The sequence below is a fragment of the Teleopsis dalmanni genome, chromosome 1 (assembly GCF_002237135.1).
Source record: "Teleopsis dalmanni isolate 2A chromosome 1, ASM223713v2, whole genome shotgun sequence".
Lineage (NCBI taxonomy): Eukaryota > Metazoa > Arthropoda > Insecta > Diptera > Diopsidae > Teleopsis > Teleopsis dalmanni.
This window is the reverse complement of record NC_051846.1, coordinates 134,053,340-134,071,834: the sequence shown is the minus strand read 5'-3', so window position 1 is coordinate 134,071,834 and position 18,495 is coordinate 134,053,340. Positions and strand designations below refer to the sequence as shown.

At 32.5% G+C, this 18,495-nt stretch overlaps 3 protein-coding genes across 4 annotated transcripts; 1 reads left to right on the top strand and 2 right to left on the bottom strand.

The window, feature by feature from the left end:
• Positions 1 to 364: 364 nt before the first annotated feature.
• Positions 365 to 733, bottom strand: LOC119666216. Its single transcript, XM_038075499.1, has one exon. The coding sequence runs from the start codon at positions 731 to 733 to the stop codon at positions 365 to 367; it is 369 nt and encodes a 122-aa protein (XP_037931427.1).
• A 2,674-nt stretch (positions 734 to 3,407) lies between these two features.
• Positions 3,408 to 4,164, top strand: LOC119668834 (39S ribosomal protein L30, mitochondrial-like). The gene is made up of 2 exons (XM_038078483.1): positions 3,408 to 3,602; positions 3,655 to 4,164. The coding sequence occupies exons 1-2, from the start codon at positions 3,481 to 3,483 to the stop codon at positions 4,067 to 4,069; spliced, it is 537 nt and encodes a 178-aa protein (XP_037934411.1). The 5' UTR covers positions 3,408 to 3,480; the 3' UTR covers positions 4,070 to 4,164.
• Positions 4,086 to 5,450, bottom strand: LOC119668833 (torsin-like protein). Of its 2 annotated transcripts, XM_038078482.1 has the most exons (5): positions 5,381 to 5,450; positions 5,133 to 5,252; positions 4,808 to 5,076; positions 4,306 to 4,751; positions 4,086 to 4,253 (listed from the first exon to the last, which is right to left on the bottom strand). In XM_038078482.1, the coding sequence occupies exons 2-5, from the start codon at positions 5,245 to 5,247 to the stop codon at positions 4,139 to 4,141; spliced, it is 945 nt and encodes a 314-aa protein (XP_037934410.1). In that variant the 5' UTR covers positions 5,248 to 5,252; positions 5,381 to 5,450; the 3' UTR covers positions 4,086 to 4,138. The 2 variants fall into 2 exon arrangements, with proteins under 2 accessions (XP_037934410.1, XP_037934409.1); XM_038078481.1 differs by lacking the exon at positions 5,381 to 5,450 and having other exon boundaries at positions 5,133 to 5,374.
• Between the last annotated feature and the right edge of the window lie 13,045 nt (positions 5,451 to 18,495).

The following is an 18,495-nucleotide window of genomic DNA, read 5'->3' as shown; positions in this document are numbered from 1 at the left end:
GGTGCAATATTAAAATGATTTTTGTCTTATTTGTAGAATCGTTAATAAAAAACAAAAAAAAAAAAAATTGTCGCCAAAAATGCTGCTGCATTTGTATTAATTGGCGCCAGTATGACAATTTGTTGCTAAGTACTTTGCCAATAGGTTCATCTGGTATTTTGTCGTCACAAGTGTCGTGCAAAGGTATGAGCGGACATGAGTTTAAGCAAGCCTCGACGTGCACAAGTAGAGTATGTAGGTGATCATAGTAAATTGAATGAGTGCCAACAATGTGTAGTAAGTGTTTCTTTGTTGATTTAACGGCAGCTTCCCATAAACCGCCTTGATGTGGTGCGCCAGGTGGTAAAAAACACCATTTTGCGCCTCAATTTGACAATTGCTGTTGAGAATATTTATTATGCCAAGCCTGTAAGTCAGCGGCCATTAAGCAATCTGCGCCAATAAATGTAGTGCCATTGTCACTGTATAAATGGTTACATGGACCACGCCGGTTTACGAAACGGGTGTATGCATTTATGAATGCCTCAGAAGCGAGATCTTCAGCCAGTTCGATATAAACTGCCTTGGTTATCATGCACACAAAGATTGCCACGTAAGCCTTCCGTAACGTTCGTACAGCCTTGGAGCTAATTCGCGTGTTGAATAGACCGCAATAGTCTACACCAGATCTAGCAAATGGGGGAGATGGGGTGACCCGAGCCTTTGGTGATATCGCCATACGTCGTTTTAGCATTATGTGTTTATAACGCCTGTAAATCGCGTATGATTATATGCATCGCTTGACCAAAATGCGTGCCTGCAGAATCCAATATTTGTGTCGAATAGTATGTAGCATAAGCTGTATACCACCATGAAGTGTGTCTTGATGCACCTGCCATATTAAAAGCCTATCCAATGTGCTATCCTTAAGAAGAATGATTGGATGATGCTTTACCTCTGTCATCCTCCCATTATGTAGGCGTCCGCCTGCTCGCGATATATTGTTCACAGCCGGGCTGATGAACGGGCTCAGTTCAATGAGCTTGCTTTATGGGGATATGGGCTGCGGCTTTTGCAGCTGCGTGAGTTCCGCTGCCAAATATTTCGCTTGCTCTTCCTTGATGTGGTGATTTAAAGCAATGTCCATTTCGCCTGTACAGATGTGTGTATGTGAGCGAATACGCTGATGTGATGTGCCTTTTTGCAACGCAATATGTATGCAGTAGTGCGCAATAGCTTGTCAAGATAACTGAACCGATCCAAGAGATCTATGACGACCAATTCATCGCCAGAAGTGTAGTGTGTCTCTAGTGCGAGTTGACCTATTGCCTGCAAGTGGTTTTAAGTGGTTTTAACTCGCGTTCCATTATTACCAGCTCTGTTGGTGCACAGTTGATGTGATTGGTAGTATTGCCATCGTGGTTTGCTGCCAAATAAAGTACTGCAGCCATCGCTTTGATACTAGCATCGCAAAAGTCGTGAAGTTGTATTTCATCTCCGGGTTGCATGCCTATCCAACGCGGTATTCGCACTGCCTCCAGTTGCAACAGCTGCCTTCGGATCAGCATCATCAAGAAGGTGTGCCAAGACTTCAATTCTATTTGATTTTCATGTCCTGAGATAGAACTGTCCTTCTGCCAACACAGATGAGACATCGGTCGTCAGTTGAATCGCCATGCCAATGGAAGGTATACTCTTAAGGTAGTCATCCACTTAGAAATTATTCAGGATGCTGTGCAAAGCAGTTTTAGCTAGTACTTCATCTGGGAGTATATGACAATAGTCTCTGCCACATTGCTGTACAGCGCGAACAGCCAAATATGTGCCACTGGTTGTGCCATATGTAACGGTAGCTAATTGATATGTGCGAATGCGTTGATTGGATAAATCCCGCCAGAGTATCTGTTGTCATTGCCTGTGCCTGTCGTCGACTTTGACTTACCTAAACATTTTCTCCACATCGACTGTGAATGCAATGCGATGCTGCCTGAAGCGAAGCAAAAGGTTGAGCAAAAAATTCTGTACTTTATCCATTTTTTAAATGTTAATAATCAACATTTTTGTTTACCGTTTAACAACTCATTGATTGACAGCTACCTTAAAAGTGTTTTTAATTCTTGTGCGTAAACGCTCTAAGAACAAATTTTAAAATCGGTTTTAAAAGTGAATTTAAGATTCGCATAAACGTAGCAATTATCAACCAAATAAGGAACGCTCAAGTTTTTTATATTACTAAAAGGTACCTTACTAAAAGGTGCACATATTTATTATTTTTGGTTAAAAGTTTTCAAATTTATTTATTAAACATCTTAAAAAATTTTCACAATGGTAATACCTAATGTACCTAATTTTTATCTAACTTACCATACTTGAAATTCTGGTAAGTACCAACATTCGTTGCCATACCCACAGAATTTACGATTTCCCTCAATTTGCCATCATGGCCTATTTATATATCTGCTTAAATAAAAACTTGTACAGTAAATAGTAAAAAAAAAAATTTTTACATCAGCCTTGAAAAAGCGTAAAAGTGACATAAGTATGGTGTAATCACACTTACTTAAAGCATGATATAGATGATGCTACATATCTGCACACCAAGTATGAAGTTCAAGTATGCGCTTTGCAATACACTTTGGAACAAGGTATGCATGCTTCATTTTGATTTATTTTTTACGCCTTCAGAACAACAGCGGTGCTCCGCTTACAGAGTGCAAAATAGTAATCGAAACTGAAGGAATTGAGATGATGATAATACGAGTAGCCACACGTTGTTTATTTCATTATTTCATTATATAAAGATTTTATATTTCTCTTAGAATTAAACACGATTTCTTATTTTAATTCTTAAAACTAAAATTATTTTTAATTTAATTCTTTAAAATGTAATATTTTAATATTTTTATTCACAATATAATTTTTAAAATAGAAAAAATTACTTAAAAAATGTTTTTAGCACAAAATAATTTTTAAAATATACAAACTTCTTTAATATTTGTTTGTAGTACTTTTTTTCAAATTTTTCAATTTTTTCAATTATTTTACAATATTGTTCCACAATCTTTGCTCGACGATATACACAAGGAGACATGTGTGCAGATTTAACAAATAATTGAAAAGTTTTAATTTTACCGCATACATGTCCCACACTGAAATTTGATATACTAACTTGCATATAGACGGTGCGATTTGGTAGCACGTATCCTTGTCTGCAAACATGTAGCATCGTCTATATCCTGCTTAAAACGTGTGACAAAAATGTTATAAAAATTGAATTTTAAGAAAATTTCTATTATTTTTGATCAAAGTGAACAGAGTGTCCATTCCATTAAAGATATTCTCTGGTTAATGTGTATCGAAGTATACAAAAATGTTTCGTGCGAAAGAAAATATGGTAGCTCTGTTATTTCCAAGAGTGTAGGTATAAACAGCTGTTTTATTAATTTCATAACCTATTGCACCCAGATTTAATTTTCTTCAAAGTTATTGAAAGGATTAACGATGTCGAACTTTCTACAATATTTTCGTTTAACAGTTCAATCGAGCCGTGCGTACGGAAAGCATAACAAGAAATATTTGTTCAAAGATGGTAAAAAATATGAAAAGATCATATATTACCCCAGGTGAGTTTTTTTGACAATATAAGTTATTTTAATTCATTAATTGACTTAAAAGGACTCCTGAGGATGAAGACCCGCCTGTTGAACCCTCAAAATTATTTCGAGTACAACGAATAAAACCAGTAAAAGGAAACCCTTATTGGGAAAAAAAAATACTAAGAGATCTTGGATTGGACCAAAAAGAAAGTGATTTTACTGTAGTTAAAAATATACCTGATAACAACGCCAGGCTTTGGAAAATTAAGCATCTTATTAAAGTCACACCAATTACTTTTCCTTATGGCGAACCTACTGAAGATGACACTAAACACACATATTTAAAGGAAAATGGTGAATGTATAGTAACTAAAGACATTGGTCCAATACAAGAACGTTTGCAAGCGTCAAATAAGTATGATTGCGATCCAAAACGTTTAGATACAGACCTGCTAAAAAAGGATGCAAGACTTAAATGGCTTAACCCATGGTGAATAAAATAGCTCTTTATAAGAGTAAAAATATGTTTATTATAAAATCAAATATACTAACAAACTATTTAATTAATAAATGGGATGCATAACTTCAACAGCAACTTTTTTATCTAACGTCTTGCAGCCTGACGTCGCGAACAACCCATGAGTTCGATCATATGTAACAGCATCATTAATTATTGAACTGAAAGAGAATTTTTTTTATTCGACATAAAATTGATTGTAAAATAACATACTCCACTACATTTTCCTTAGGTTTAGAACCCCATTTTTTAAATTCTGTTTCTACACACTTAACAATATGCCGCTTTTCCAATGGCAGGAAAGGTAAATAATGATCGATCACATGAGCTTCTATTAAACTAGTTTTTTTCATGCCACCATCTAAATTGTAAGCAGCTTTTTCTAATATTTGTTCAAAATGTCCAATTCTAGTGTCATCTCGCAGAGTTCCGGAATTTATAACATTTCCTAAACGGTCAGATATTAAAACACCAGCCGTGTTGGATAAAAAAATAAATATTGCTTTTGTACTATCTTGTTTGTCTATTAACGTATGGTAATCTACAAGAGACGTTAATGACTCAAAAACTCCTTCAGGCATTTTATCAACTTCATCAAATATAAATAATGTTCTAGGGCAATCAGCAATCGCTTTCCGCACTTCTTGATTAATTCTTTCCTTTAATGGGCAAAAAAGTTATTTTTTTTATAAAAACATTACATTAAATGACTTACTTTGTAAATATGAGAATTGGCTTCTAGTGGAAAATCGGCTCTACCCAAATATTTATGAACAAATCTGCTTTTTACTCCTTTTTCGTATAATGCTTCGGCAATTTGATCAGCTACAAAGTTTTTCCCGGTGCCTGGGGTTCCATGAAAGCTTAAAACAAGAGGTTTTCGTGAGTTGTTTTCTGGGCTGAAATGCGCTTGCAAAGCAGGTATTAGATGTTGTAACACTATATGCTGTCCATACAAATTATTGCTCAATCGCGTTTTTAGCTCTAATAATGTGAAAAAAGTTGCTATTGTAATGAATTTATTTAATAAACACATCAACCTTTTATATTAGCTGGGATTCCTCTCTGATTGCAGCATTCGGAATATCTACAATATGTATTATCTACTAACCCATTGTAAATTGATGGGAACAAGTTAATTATTCCAACTCCCATTGACACTGGATCAATGAAACAAATAACATTTTGTATAGAAATTAAAAATGTTGCTACCCGTAGTATCTTAGACGAATGTAGTTTAATTATATGCATTTTCTGAATTCACTAAAAGAATATTAACTTAAAATACCAATTTTGGTGGCGCTATTTTCTGTTTAGAAAATTGAGTTAAATCCAGATATATTACAAAAATTGTACAGTAAGGAAAAAAATATGACATTTTATTTGGTTATCTAAATTTTCGCAACGTTGCCAAGGTAGCAACCAAATAAGATAAAGAAGAGAAATTGAGAGGAAATTTTGAATAATTTTGCCTCTTTGTATAATATCCAAAAAAAATCTCTCTTACTTATTCACCATACCAGAATTGTCAAAAATTAAAATTGGTATGACTTATAACCTTAATGTTTACAACATTTGCGGTTGCATATTAACATGTAATCATTAAAAGAAATAGTACAAACTTATTATTAGAAAATCTATTATAAATATCAATTTCATTTTAATAACAATATATCAATTTCATTTCAATTTAATGATATTTAGATATGATATTTTATATAAGTTTTACATCAATTTATATATAAATTCTAATTGCTATATTAATCAAATATTACTAAAAAATGGCTATAATTATTATTGATGGATTAAATATATATAATTAGTCATTAAAGTATTTTGACAAAGTGAAGAAATTGTATAGTATTTGTTAAAATAAAATTTCTTTTGTATCATGTTGCACATATACGTACTATACTTATATATATATACACTGTTAAAAAAATACATTTATAGAAAAAGTTAGCATCTAACAGAGGAGTCAGTATATGTACATATATTTCAAGTTTTAGATTACATTATTTTAATATACTGTTTTAAAACAATGAATATTAATATAATGTTGTAACATTCAAAAAAATTTTTTACATAATAATACAATTTTTGCTTGGACAACAAATTTTTTCGATGTAAAAAACCATAAAAATTCGTCTACTGTTACGCATTTTTTGTAGTTTTAAGTAATCCTTTCAATGACGTGAAATGCTTTTTGTATATGAAATTCAAGAAAGAATGGGGATCAATTCCATCACGTGAAGTCCGTAGTGTTAAAAGAAATATAAAATATATAAGCTTTTTTCGCACCACCTAAGAGATATGCTTGCTGACCCGTTACCGAGTTTTAGGTGTTCGATTCCCCGATAGGCCTATGCACCAAAATATTTTATTTCAGAAAAGTACAGTATGTAAATACAATTTTAAATTAACTTAATGTATACAAAATAATATTAGGCGTTTTCTCTGGTAAGCATGTCAAAAAAGAACAACTGCTTATTTTAAAAATAACATATGAAACAACAACAATTATTTTAAGTAGTGCTTAATTTATTAGTTTTTTTGTGACATGCTTACAAAAGAAAACGCCTATTATTATTTTAAAAATGTTTAATATGATAGAAAAAATAACAAGGAACTATTTAATTAAATAAAAATTATAAATAAATTGAATCTATTAAATTAATGCAGCGCAATACATTTTTGCAGAAAAGTGTCTATAATAGGCATAAAATATCCCATTTGAAGAGTCAGTAATGCCAAATAGGATCTTCCACTCGTTTCTATATTAATAATCATAAAACCGCCATTAGTTAAAATTCTTAAGAAAGCATGTAACACAGTTTGGAGAAGTATTAAGGAACTTTTAATACAAACATATTAGGTACGAAAAATACAGATCACATTCATTAAACTGCATGTCCAAGCCCTTTTGTCAGTATGATTTAAAGAAAAAACAAACAAAAAACAAAATCCCAAATTGTACAATATATTTTTAAAACACGTTTATAATTTTTTACAGATGTAATATTTGTTAAAATGTGATTTACATAATTATAAATATTTATATATAATGACAAAACACAACCGAAGTACATTCAAAAATATTAATTTCAATTTTCATAATTATTAAAAAATAATATTCTATTCACTTTATTTTACTACTTCCAACGCACTAAATTATAACTAACATGCACAAATTAATTAGAAATCAAAACAGCAATAAAAAACATGTAGCAAAGAAAATGTTGCAGAAAAATGTTTGTAATCAAAAATCGACAAGTTGCGCAACAAATAATTACGAACATGAATCTATCAACATTGAAGATAAAAACTATATTCAAAATGCTGCTAAACAAGACAGCGGCAATAAAATTCAGACAGGAATAGATACATTCTTGTTACAAAGCGGAAACGCAGCCCTATGACAAAACCAACTAGTTAAGTAGCTAAACAAACAAAATTAGTAGAAAATCGCACCTCCTTACATAAAAATAGATTTGAAATTTTATCAACTGATGAAAGCGAGAATACTGAAAATAATACCAAAACATATAAACCACCTTCAAACTACTTAAGGGAAAAAAATTCGAACGTGCTTTTAATGGATGATGGATGACATCCATTATCGACGATAAACATTTCTACATGATTCAACTCTTGAAAAGAAATGTTAATAAAACAAAAATCCAAATCAACGACGAATTTAACTATAGAAAAATTATAAACTTCTTTGATGCCAATAACAAAAGCTACAACACCTATCAGTTAAAAAGTAGCAAAGGTTTAAGTGTGGTAATTAAAGCTATAGAACATTTCGTAACAGAGTCTGGTATAAAAGCAGCCTTGGCAGAAGCCGGATTTGAAACAAAGTCCATCTTTAATATTAAAAATAAAAATAAAACACCTCACCCAATATTTAAAGTAGAACTTGAGCCAAACGCAAAAAAACTCACTAAAGAAGTAGTGGATCCAATGTACAATCTTCGTTATCTTTTACATCGATGAAAAGATAAAAGTCAAAGAATCTTTCAAAATGCAAACGGTATAAGCAACTACGAACTTGAAATTGAATATTTATAACCACAATATAGAAGTCCAAGACTTCCAAAACTTTTTTAAAACACTCGGTTCTAAATTTCTATTCGCAGGCGATTTTAATGCCGAGAACACATTGTGGGGTGCAAGACTAATAACACCAACAGGACGGAAACTTCTAACAGTTGTGAAAAGTAAAGATCTCGATGTTATTTCAACTGGACAGCCAGCATAATATAAAACCATCAACAATCACTGCATTTCCATCAGTTGAACTGTCATCAGACCACTCACCAATAATAATAACAGCATAAAGTCAACAGAATAGAACTATCCAAACGCAAAGTCTAACGAAATACATAAACTGGTTAAAATTTTGTAAATATGTTTCTTGCCATTTACCACAATACGCTTTGTTAAAAAATAAAAATGGAATTGAATACCTGTGTTAACCAATTTTCTGAAGTAATCTCAACGGGTGATGAAGTAGCTTCGATAAGAACTGAAAAAACAACCCAAAAAATTTGTGTGACAAAAACAATAGAGGCATTATTACAACGGAAGAGAAAAGCTGTTAGACTATGGTAACGGCATAAATCCCCAAAACATAAAGTTTTACTTGCTAAATGAACTAATGAACTCAAATATGAATGACATCAAAAGTCCCTAAACAATTTTCTATACAATTTGTCACTCAATGAACAAACTGACTATTCTCTTTGGAAGACAACAAAGTACTTCAAACAGCCTATCCAGCATAAATCTCCTCTCAGAATAGAAAATGGTGACTGGACACGAAGTGACTCTGAGAAAGGGGACATATAGTAAAACATTTGAAAAATGTATTTACCCCAAATGATGCTTCAAAAAATACCTCTTTACTAACAACAAACCTATGTCATATTCCTCGTGCAGTCAACTTATCATTAAACTGGAAAATATTACTAAAATTATAAAAGATCTCAATGCGAAAAAGTCAGCAGGATCTGATAAAATTTCAATTGCGATGGTGAAACAGTTACCACAATGTGCCATTATACATCTCAGGCATTTATTTAACGCTATCTTACGGACGGACAGTTTGGGCAAAAACATAGAAATATGTTTTTGGTTTGGGATAATAAACTTTGGAAAATGTTACAAATAACAATGAGCTGGAATGGACAAAACTAAATTAGAATCTTACAGACCAATTAGCGTTCTTTCAGTATTACCATAAATATTTGAAAAGCTGCTAATAGCAAAAATAATGCCAATGCTCTCAGCTAACGAAATAATTCCGGAACATCAATTCGGCTTCAGAGCTAAACATAGTACAATTGAACAAGTGCAGCGTATTGTATCATTCGTTAGAAACTCATTTGAAAATAAACAATACTGCACTTCTGTATATATAGATGTTGTCCAAGCGTTTGATAAAGTATAGTACGAAGGCTTAATACATAAAATTACAACTCTCATGCCAGCTAACATTCACCTTTTATTGAAAAAATACTTAAGCAAAAAACTTTTAGTTTAAGGTATAAAGATTTTGTTTCAGAACCTTGTCCTATCAAAGCTGGAGTTCCCCAAGGACGTGTCATTAGTCCGCTATTATATCTACTGTATACAAGTAGGTATAAGAGTTTGATACGCTATACAAATAGCGTATCAAATTCAATGAACAAAAATGTACCCATGTAACATTTGCTCTAAGGCTAGGCAACTGTCCCAATATCACAATGAACATAAAGTACCCTCAAGCGACTATGTAAAATATTTAGGGATACATCTAGATAGACGTTTAATCTGGAATAAACACATAGAAGCTAAAAAGACACAAATAAATATAAAACTAAGTTCATTGCATTGGCTTTCGGCACGTCAAAATTCTGCCATACAAATCGTTCTAATGTGGGGAACACCGATGCCATCAAATATTGAAAAACTGCAAAAGCTGCAATCTTAAATCCTAAGAATGATAACATGTGCGCCGTGGTTAATGAAAAATGCTAACCTTTCTTTTAAAGTTAGAAAATCACCCTAACCAATCAGCGTACAAGCTCCTACTGAACAAAGACCACAAATGTTTAAAAAAGAAGGACACACTTAACATCTGATAACTTTCTAAATTTTTATTTGATTTAAAATATTAAAAATTTTAATTATTAAATTGAAAGTGTTTTTTGAATTATTTTAATTTCACTTTTAATTTTAATTTAATATTAGTTTTAATTTTAATTTAATTTAAGTTTTAATTTTAATTTAAATTTTAATTATAATTTTAACTTTCAACCTTATTTTATTAGAAATAATTCAATGTTTCAATAGTTTTTTCCAAAGCAATGGGCTAGGGCAAAAATAAATTTAATTTTAAAATTTGATTCACTTATTGTTAGTTTCTAAATGAAAGATTCAATAAATAATTTATAAATTGAAAAAAAAAATAATAAAAAAATGCGCCCAGTGTAACATAAGGCTATCGCATCATAACCCATACACGAAAGATGATAACAGTTAAGAATATCTTCTGGTTAGCTCCCGGTTCGGCTCTGAACACATGCGCTCATAAGGCTATGTTCAGAAATAAAACTACTGAACGGTTTGAGCATTTGTAAGATACTACCTTTATTCCTTAAAATTCTAGAGTTTATATACAATTTTCTTATTGTACTTAATGTGCATAATTTGATAAGCATGTGCGTAAACAATTATTGAGCATAACCTACATAAAAATGCGCATCTGTTTTAAGATTAAGAGTTGTGCGCATGTGTACGAGATAAGCATGCGCCTAAAAAATATGCGCATCTTTTGTGAGATAAACTTAAGATTAAAGTTGTGTGCATAAGCATACGCCTAAACAATTATTTGTATTTTACTTGATTATAACAAGTAAGTATTAGTTGCTAGAGTAATAGAGTGTAATATAAAATAGACAAATATAAATATATAAATGTTAAAAATTCTGCGGGCGTCTTTAATGTGGAAATAAATGTGTTCAGGATTAAACAGGCTATATGTCAACCCTCGCATGATCTCCTTGCATTGCAAAGATAGTCATGGAACCACAATAAGGGTAACTATACAACGAGACAACGAGGCTTTAAGTTGGGACCCAAATGCAAAGAAAATGACAAACAAAATACCCACACACACTGGCATTACTACTTCGGCCGGTACCGAAAGTACAAAGGAGTCATTGATAGTAAATCCTAGGCAAAACCCCTTCATGAGGACACCGAGACTGACCCGCTCACCTATGCTATCACATAAGATGCAGAGCAATGATAGGGAAATATTTAACAAACTCTGAGATAAAATATCCGAACTCAATGAAATGATGGATGGAGGAAGAAGGTCCACTCACCAAGCTATGTGTGATCTTGCAGCAACAATAACGTCACTCTATAAACGATTTGCTAGAGAGAAATCAAGCCAAACAAAAGACGTTAGAATCAACGATAGATGTACTGAAACTATTCAGCTACGGCAAACAACAGGTTCAATAAAGAGACTAAGAAACGGAATCGAAAGGAGTAGAAAGACTCCACCTAAGAAAACGAAGACAATTCGATGAACTTAAACCACTGACATTTAGTAGCGATCCACTAGCTAACTCAACGGATTGGCAAGTGTCAGATATGTACATGCATAGTGACCATCAAGCTATTATCTTCGAAATACATGAACGCTCAGCAAGAGCCATTCCAGAGACAGCCATGCCAAATTCACTATGGAAAGATTTTATTTTGGACAAAGAAGCCTTTAAGCTCTCAATGGATCACATCCACCTAACCAGTAGTGCGAATGATAAAGCAATAAAACTCATGCGCTGCATAACAAATGCATGTAACGCATCTATGGCAAAGAGAGGCTAGACAGTATGTGTATTGGTAGACTGACCAAATTTCCGAGCTAAGAACGAAATGCAAACATGAGAGACACCTATGTCAAAGAGCAAGGGGTCGTGAAAACTTCATAGCGCACCAGGAAGCCTATAAAACATTGAAAACTGACTTCAAAAAGGCGATAGCGAATAGTAAGACAAGATACTACAAGAAGATGTGTGAGAAAGTCGAAAATAATCCATGGGGACTAGGATAGAAGGTGGTTATGAAAAATGTTACAACAGACGCAGCTAAGCTACAAGCAATAGTTGAAGGCCCCTTTCCGTACAGAGTTGATATAACGTATACAGAACAAGATAGTGAGCGACAGAATGAAATACCTGAGGTTAGCAGGCAAGAATTGGAAGCGGCATGCAAAGGGTTGAAACTAAACAAAGCACCCAGAGTAGATGGAATATCAAACCTTGCACTAAAGATGGCCACAGAAGTCAACGCTGAGTCATTCAGGAAAGTGTTCGACGCATGTATAAAGGAGAGAACATTTCCTCAGATATGGAAAAGATAAATGTTGGTGCTTATACCGAAAGGTAATAACACGCAACATGCATCGTTTTATCAAATAGACAATTTGGTTTTCGAAAAGCACACTCCACAATAGATGCCGTGGAATCAGTCATAGCTATAGCAGAAGATGCGATTAAAGGAGACCGTAGGCCCAAAGGAGGTAAAGAATAATGTGTCATCATTACTTTAGACGTTAAATATGCATTTAACTCGGTGGACTGGGGCACTATACTAGCAGCACTTACGTCCCAAAGCACCTCTTAGAAATAATCGTAGACTATTTTAAAAAAAGAATGTTTTTGTACTACACAGACAGAGGCAAGAAGTCATACCAAGTAGCAGCAGGGGTCCCACAGGGTTCGGTACTGGGTCCAATATTGTGGAACACTATGTATAACAGAATGCTGAGGCTTGAGCTCACAGAGGTTTTGCTGACGGTGTTAGGATGAGGTTTAGTACGTAGGCGCAAATATAAAGGAAAAGAGTAAGTCTTGGTTGCGAATCGTCCATACTGGTAGTACGGACTACTAATATCTTTTGAAGATTCCCCATCTTTAGCCCGTATAGCTTAAATAAAAAAAAAACATTTTTGTTGTGCGATTGACTTATAACAATGATCACAATTAAATGAGGGAGAAAATTTATTGCTCGCACCACACTGTGTGACACAAAATTCTCTCTTTACACTGCACTGTAATATTACGATTGCACCCAAATGTGCGTTCCCGATTTTGTGGTTGCACCCAAGAGCGCAAAAAAATTATTTGGGTTTCATAGTTTTGTTTGAAATAGTAAATATTATTTTGCTGCAAAATTTTGAAATGATTGACACAAGTTTAAGTCGAACTATCATTTAGCGGTCTTTCTACTGCGCTAGATAAGCAAAGATATAATTTAAGTGAAAAAAATATTTCGGTTATGTTATTAATGTGTATGAAGTGAATTAAATGAAAACATTTAAGATAAAAAATTAAGTTAAACCTAATAATAAAATAAATTTATGTTGCTGTAGTAAATATTTTAGTTACTTTTCATATTTAATATTATAACAGTACTTATAATTATGTAACAAACAATTAGGTAAAAATTCTCAATTAACCTTACTCCAGAATCTTATTTCCATATTCATAACTTACTATTAAATTAAATTTTATGAATTTTATGATATTTTTAAGATAAGGCAGACGGTCGACCAACTTATTAAAATCCGTCTCCCTGCGGACCAAAAGGATATATACAACATATCCAATGTTTGCCACCTAAAACTAACTGTTAAAGCTTAGCGCCCGCTAAAAGGTCCCTCTCAGTGTCACAACTGCCAACAGTTTGGTCATGTTGCCACCAACTGTAAGGCTGCACCCAAATGTGTTAAGTGTGAGGACACATATCATCACTCCCTATGTATGAAGCCTCGTAAAGATCCCCTGAAATGTTCAACACTGTGATACCACCTAACCCCTCAATAAAGTCATCAATGCGGATGTGCGTATGCGGATGTTGCAGAATCAAGAAGCTCCTCCCAACAACTCGCCATCATACCACATCAACCTACTGCCCAATTAGAAAAGTTAATAGACAACTTCCAGGCACAGCTAAACTCGATTATGAAGAATATGATGCAGGCCATGCTACAAAGCCTACTGCCAATTTTAACTCCTGGAATGCAAATTCCATAACAAACAAGAAACACGAGGTTACACAATTTCTTCATGATTTCGAAATAGACATAATGGTCCTGCAAGAGGCTTTCCTTAAACCCTCAATGCAGCTAAAAATCACTAACTACATTATTCACAGATCAGACAGGGTCTCAAGAAGAGGAGGAGGCACTGCTATCCTTTTAAGGAAAAACATCAAACACCATCTCAGAATTAATAATCTAAAAGCGCTCGAAGCTACTTCAGTCGAGGTACCTTGTTCTCGCTTGTTCTCGCCTCAGTTTAGGGTCAACATGTTTTATGATTCGTTCCAAAATTATCTTCATGAACACTTTCATGACGACGCAAAGTTATGTTAAGCCGCACCAGTTGTTACAGAGTCATATATCGCCTTTTTTGGTATCTTCACAATCTTCATATTCCAATTAAAATTGTTTATATTTAAGTACTAATATTAACTATTAAATTTAAAAAAAATTTTTTCTTAAAATATATCCCCTGGGATTCCATTTTTTATATTTTATTTAGATTCAGTTTTAAATTTTACTACGAAATAAAAATTTTTAGGATGCTATTATTTTTTGAGATTTGTTAATATTTTTTTATCTCCCGCAAAACACATCAACCACATGCGTACTACATTTCCATTGAATGAATTTTCAACGAATATACTACATATATTCTTATATAATATTTTTGATTTCGATTAGTAATAAAATTCTACATAAAACCCACGATATTGTAGTTAGAAGTACTTTTAAAAATTTATTTATCCTTCATATCACACCAAACACATACACACGATTTTTCAGTAAAAAAAAATAAAGGAATATGTCACACAAATTTTTTTTTTTAAAATAAATATTTCCACTGTGATATTCATTTTAGAAGTAATTAAAAAAAATTAGTTAATCAGGTGTCCTTCACGTTACTCATACGCACCAAAGTACCATGAAATCAATTTTCGAAGGAAAGCGATACAAAAACGAAATAAAATAGAAATGTTCCGTGATTTGTGCTGTAAATATATGAACACAACTAACAAGTATAGCAGCTAACAGAAGCAAATTAAATGAGTTTTCATAGACAATTATATTTAATTGTTTTTGATAAAACTTTAATCTTTAAAGATATATATATAAAAATGTAATAAATAATATTAATTCTGGATGTAAAGATATTTAATAATTTTATATATATAACTTGACATTTTGCAAATTATGTTAGGGTGTTCACCGCACACCTCCGCACCTTAGAGCAATCGTCACTGATTAGTAGGATATTTCGTTGTTTGATTAGGTCAAACAACGATAATAAAATATTTAATATAGGGATAAGATAAGAGAATGTAACTCGCATGTGGTTGTGTTTTGCGGGACAAAAAAAAATATTAAAAAATCCAAAAAAATAATAGCATCCTAAAAATTTTTATTTCGTAGTAAAATTTAAAACTGAATCTAAATAAAATATAAAAAATGGAATCCCAGGGGATATATTTTAAGAAAAATGGTGCATGTTCTTCTGTATATGCAGAAACTGCCACTTTCATATTGTGAACAATATCACAAACATTATGTATTAAATTATTTAAATTTTCTGCGTTTTTTTCCATGCTGATTTATTATCTTCTAACAATATAACATTTAATATCATCTGTTTGCAATTAAAATGTAAACACAGAAAAGCTATAAAACTAGAACTTTCTGACACATAAAAGCTCTTTCCCATTCCTTAAGTAACTTATGATAATGTAAACTTACTAAGTACGTAGTGAAAACGTAGTATAATTATTCGTCTTGTTTTCGATCCACAATTTTTCAGGGCGTGATTCCAGAGCTGTTGCTAAATTGTCATAACCTTGAAGTAAGCCACTTAGTAAAATTACTATTTTTAAGTTGTCGTCCAATATTGCACTCATATCTGTGAGCTTTTGAAACCATTGCAACATGTTACTCGAGATTTCCTCCTTAATTTAATTTTATATTGTGTATGCGATGCAGAATAAACTCTTTATTTGTTAGGGCAAATTACTACAATTCTATTACGTTTTGGAGAAAAAATGGCAGTAAGCAACACAGCCTTTTTTAATAAATCGCTATTAATATAATTATTACACTTTTCGATTTTAAAGAAAGGCCTAAGTACTGTTAAGTACTGTTAACAATTATTATAAGATAATATAATAATATATTAACATTATTACAGCCTCTATGAGTTTTTTCTTGCTAATTATTTTTGGTTGCAATTTGAAAGTGAGCATATCTAAATTTTCTTTTAAATTTAGGCACAACCAAGAAGTAGTAAAAATACAAAATTGGCAATACTGATGTGACACTCTGCATAACATGCATTTTCGGCATAGCCCGAAAGAGCGAATTTTGCCGTGCCCGAAACACTCTGTATAACATGGCCCTAAGACATGTATGCGGTAAAATTAAAACTTTTTAATTATTTGTTAAATCTGCACACATGTCTCCTTGTGTATATCGAAATCTGCAAACTTCTCATAATTTAAAAATTTTGGTAATTTAAAAATTTTGAAAAAGTTGTAGACAATTATTTTCTTTAAAAGACACAAATTTGAAAAAAAGTGCTACACACAAATATTAATGAAGTTTGTATATTTTAAAAATTATTTTGTGCTAAAAACATTTTTTAGGTAATTTTTTCTATTTTAAAAATTATATTGTGAATAAAAATATTAAAATATCACATTTTAAATAATTAAATTAAAAATAATTTTAGTTTTAAGAATTAAAATAAGAAATTGTGTTTAATTCTAAGAGAAATATAAAATCTTTATATAATGAAATAATGAAATAAATAACGTGTTGCTACTCGTATTATCATCATCTCAATTCCTTCAGTTTCAATTACTATTTTGCACTCTGTTAGCGGAGCACCACTGTTGTTCTGAAGGCTGTAAAAAATGAAGCATGCATACTTTGTTTCAAAGTGTATAGCAAAGCGCATACTTGAACTTCATACTTGGTGTGCAGACATGCAGCATCGTCCATATCATGTTTAAAACAAAATAATATAAAATATATAATAAGAAGTAATAGGCATGGTTGCCATGTTTGTCCAACACAGACTTCAAAAAAATTATTGATAAGAACTTAAATTTCTTGTCTTGAATTGATTTAAAAGTAATACCGATTAAATGCGAACAAGAACCTAATAATCTGCTTCAACCTTCAATTGGTGCAACAATTGAAGAGCTGTATTTTTATCATGATTAAAGTAGAAAATAACTTCTCTATTCTACTCCACAATCATTTAATCCACTCAAAATACATTATTAAAGACTTACTTTAAAACATCAAAGTATCAGAATCGTGAAGAAAATGAAAAACTTACCAAAATAACAAAGTTGACCATTTCCCATATACAGGCAACAAGTTTTTAGAAAATGCGATGTTATTCAGTAGTAGAAACTTTGAACAATGTAGCTTCTGCATCTCTCTCTCCCTCTTATCCTTATCTCCCAGTGGAGCATAGGGCTTCTACCAACTTTTTATATCGTATTCGATTATTTGATTCACCGCATATGTCTCTCCAGGAATAGGTGGGTGTTTGTGATGCGGTTGGGCCACCATATTTTTAATATTTGTGGTAAACATTTGTTCACGAAAGTTTGTATTTTTGTATCAATCTCTCTTTTTCTTTTCTAGGTCTCACAGGCATAGAATAGCACAGACTTTACATTGGAGTTGTAAATACGAATTTTTGTGCTGATGGAGATTGGTTAGAGCGCCACACAACGCGCAACACGCCAAATGCAGATTTAGCTTTCATTAAACGAGAGTCAATGTCTTCGTCCGCACCACTCTTAGTTGCGACTATGCTACCTAGATAATTAAATTTATCTACGCATTCCACAGCTTCTTCTTTTATTTTAACAATTGGCGAAGAATTTGAGCTGTATTCTCCCGCCATTACTTGTGTCTTGTTGCAATTAATCTCTGGGCCGGTAACTGCTGCATATAACCTAAGTGCTTCCATATTTTCTTGTAAGTCTCTGATGTTATGGCTGAGTAGACAAACATCGTCTGCGTATTCCACGTTTTCCAATTGCATGAATGGGTTCCACTGGATACCTTTGGTTCCTTTTAAGGACGCTCGCATTACTTCATCCACCACTAGGATAAATAAAAGTGGTGATAATATGCACCCTTGTCTTACTCCTGTGGCTACTTCAAATGTGTTTGATAACAACCCGTTGTGCAATACTCGACATTTGAATCCAACGTACATTGCTTTAATAAAATTTATTATTTTGGTTGGAACTTGTCGTTTCTCTAAAATATTCCAAAGAAATCCT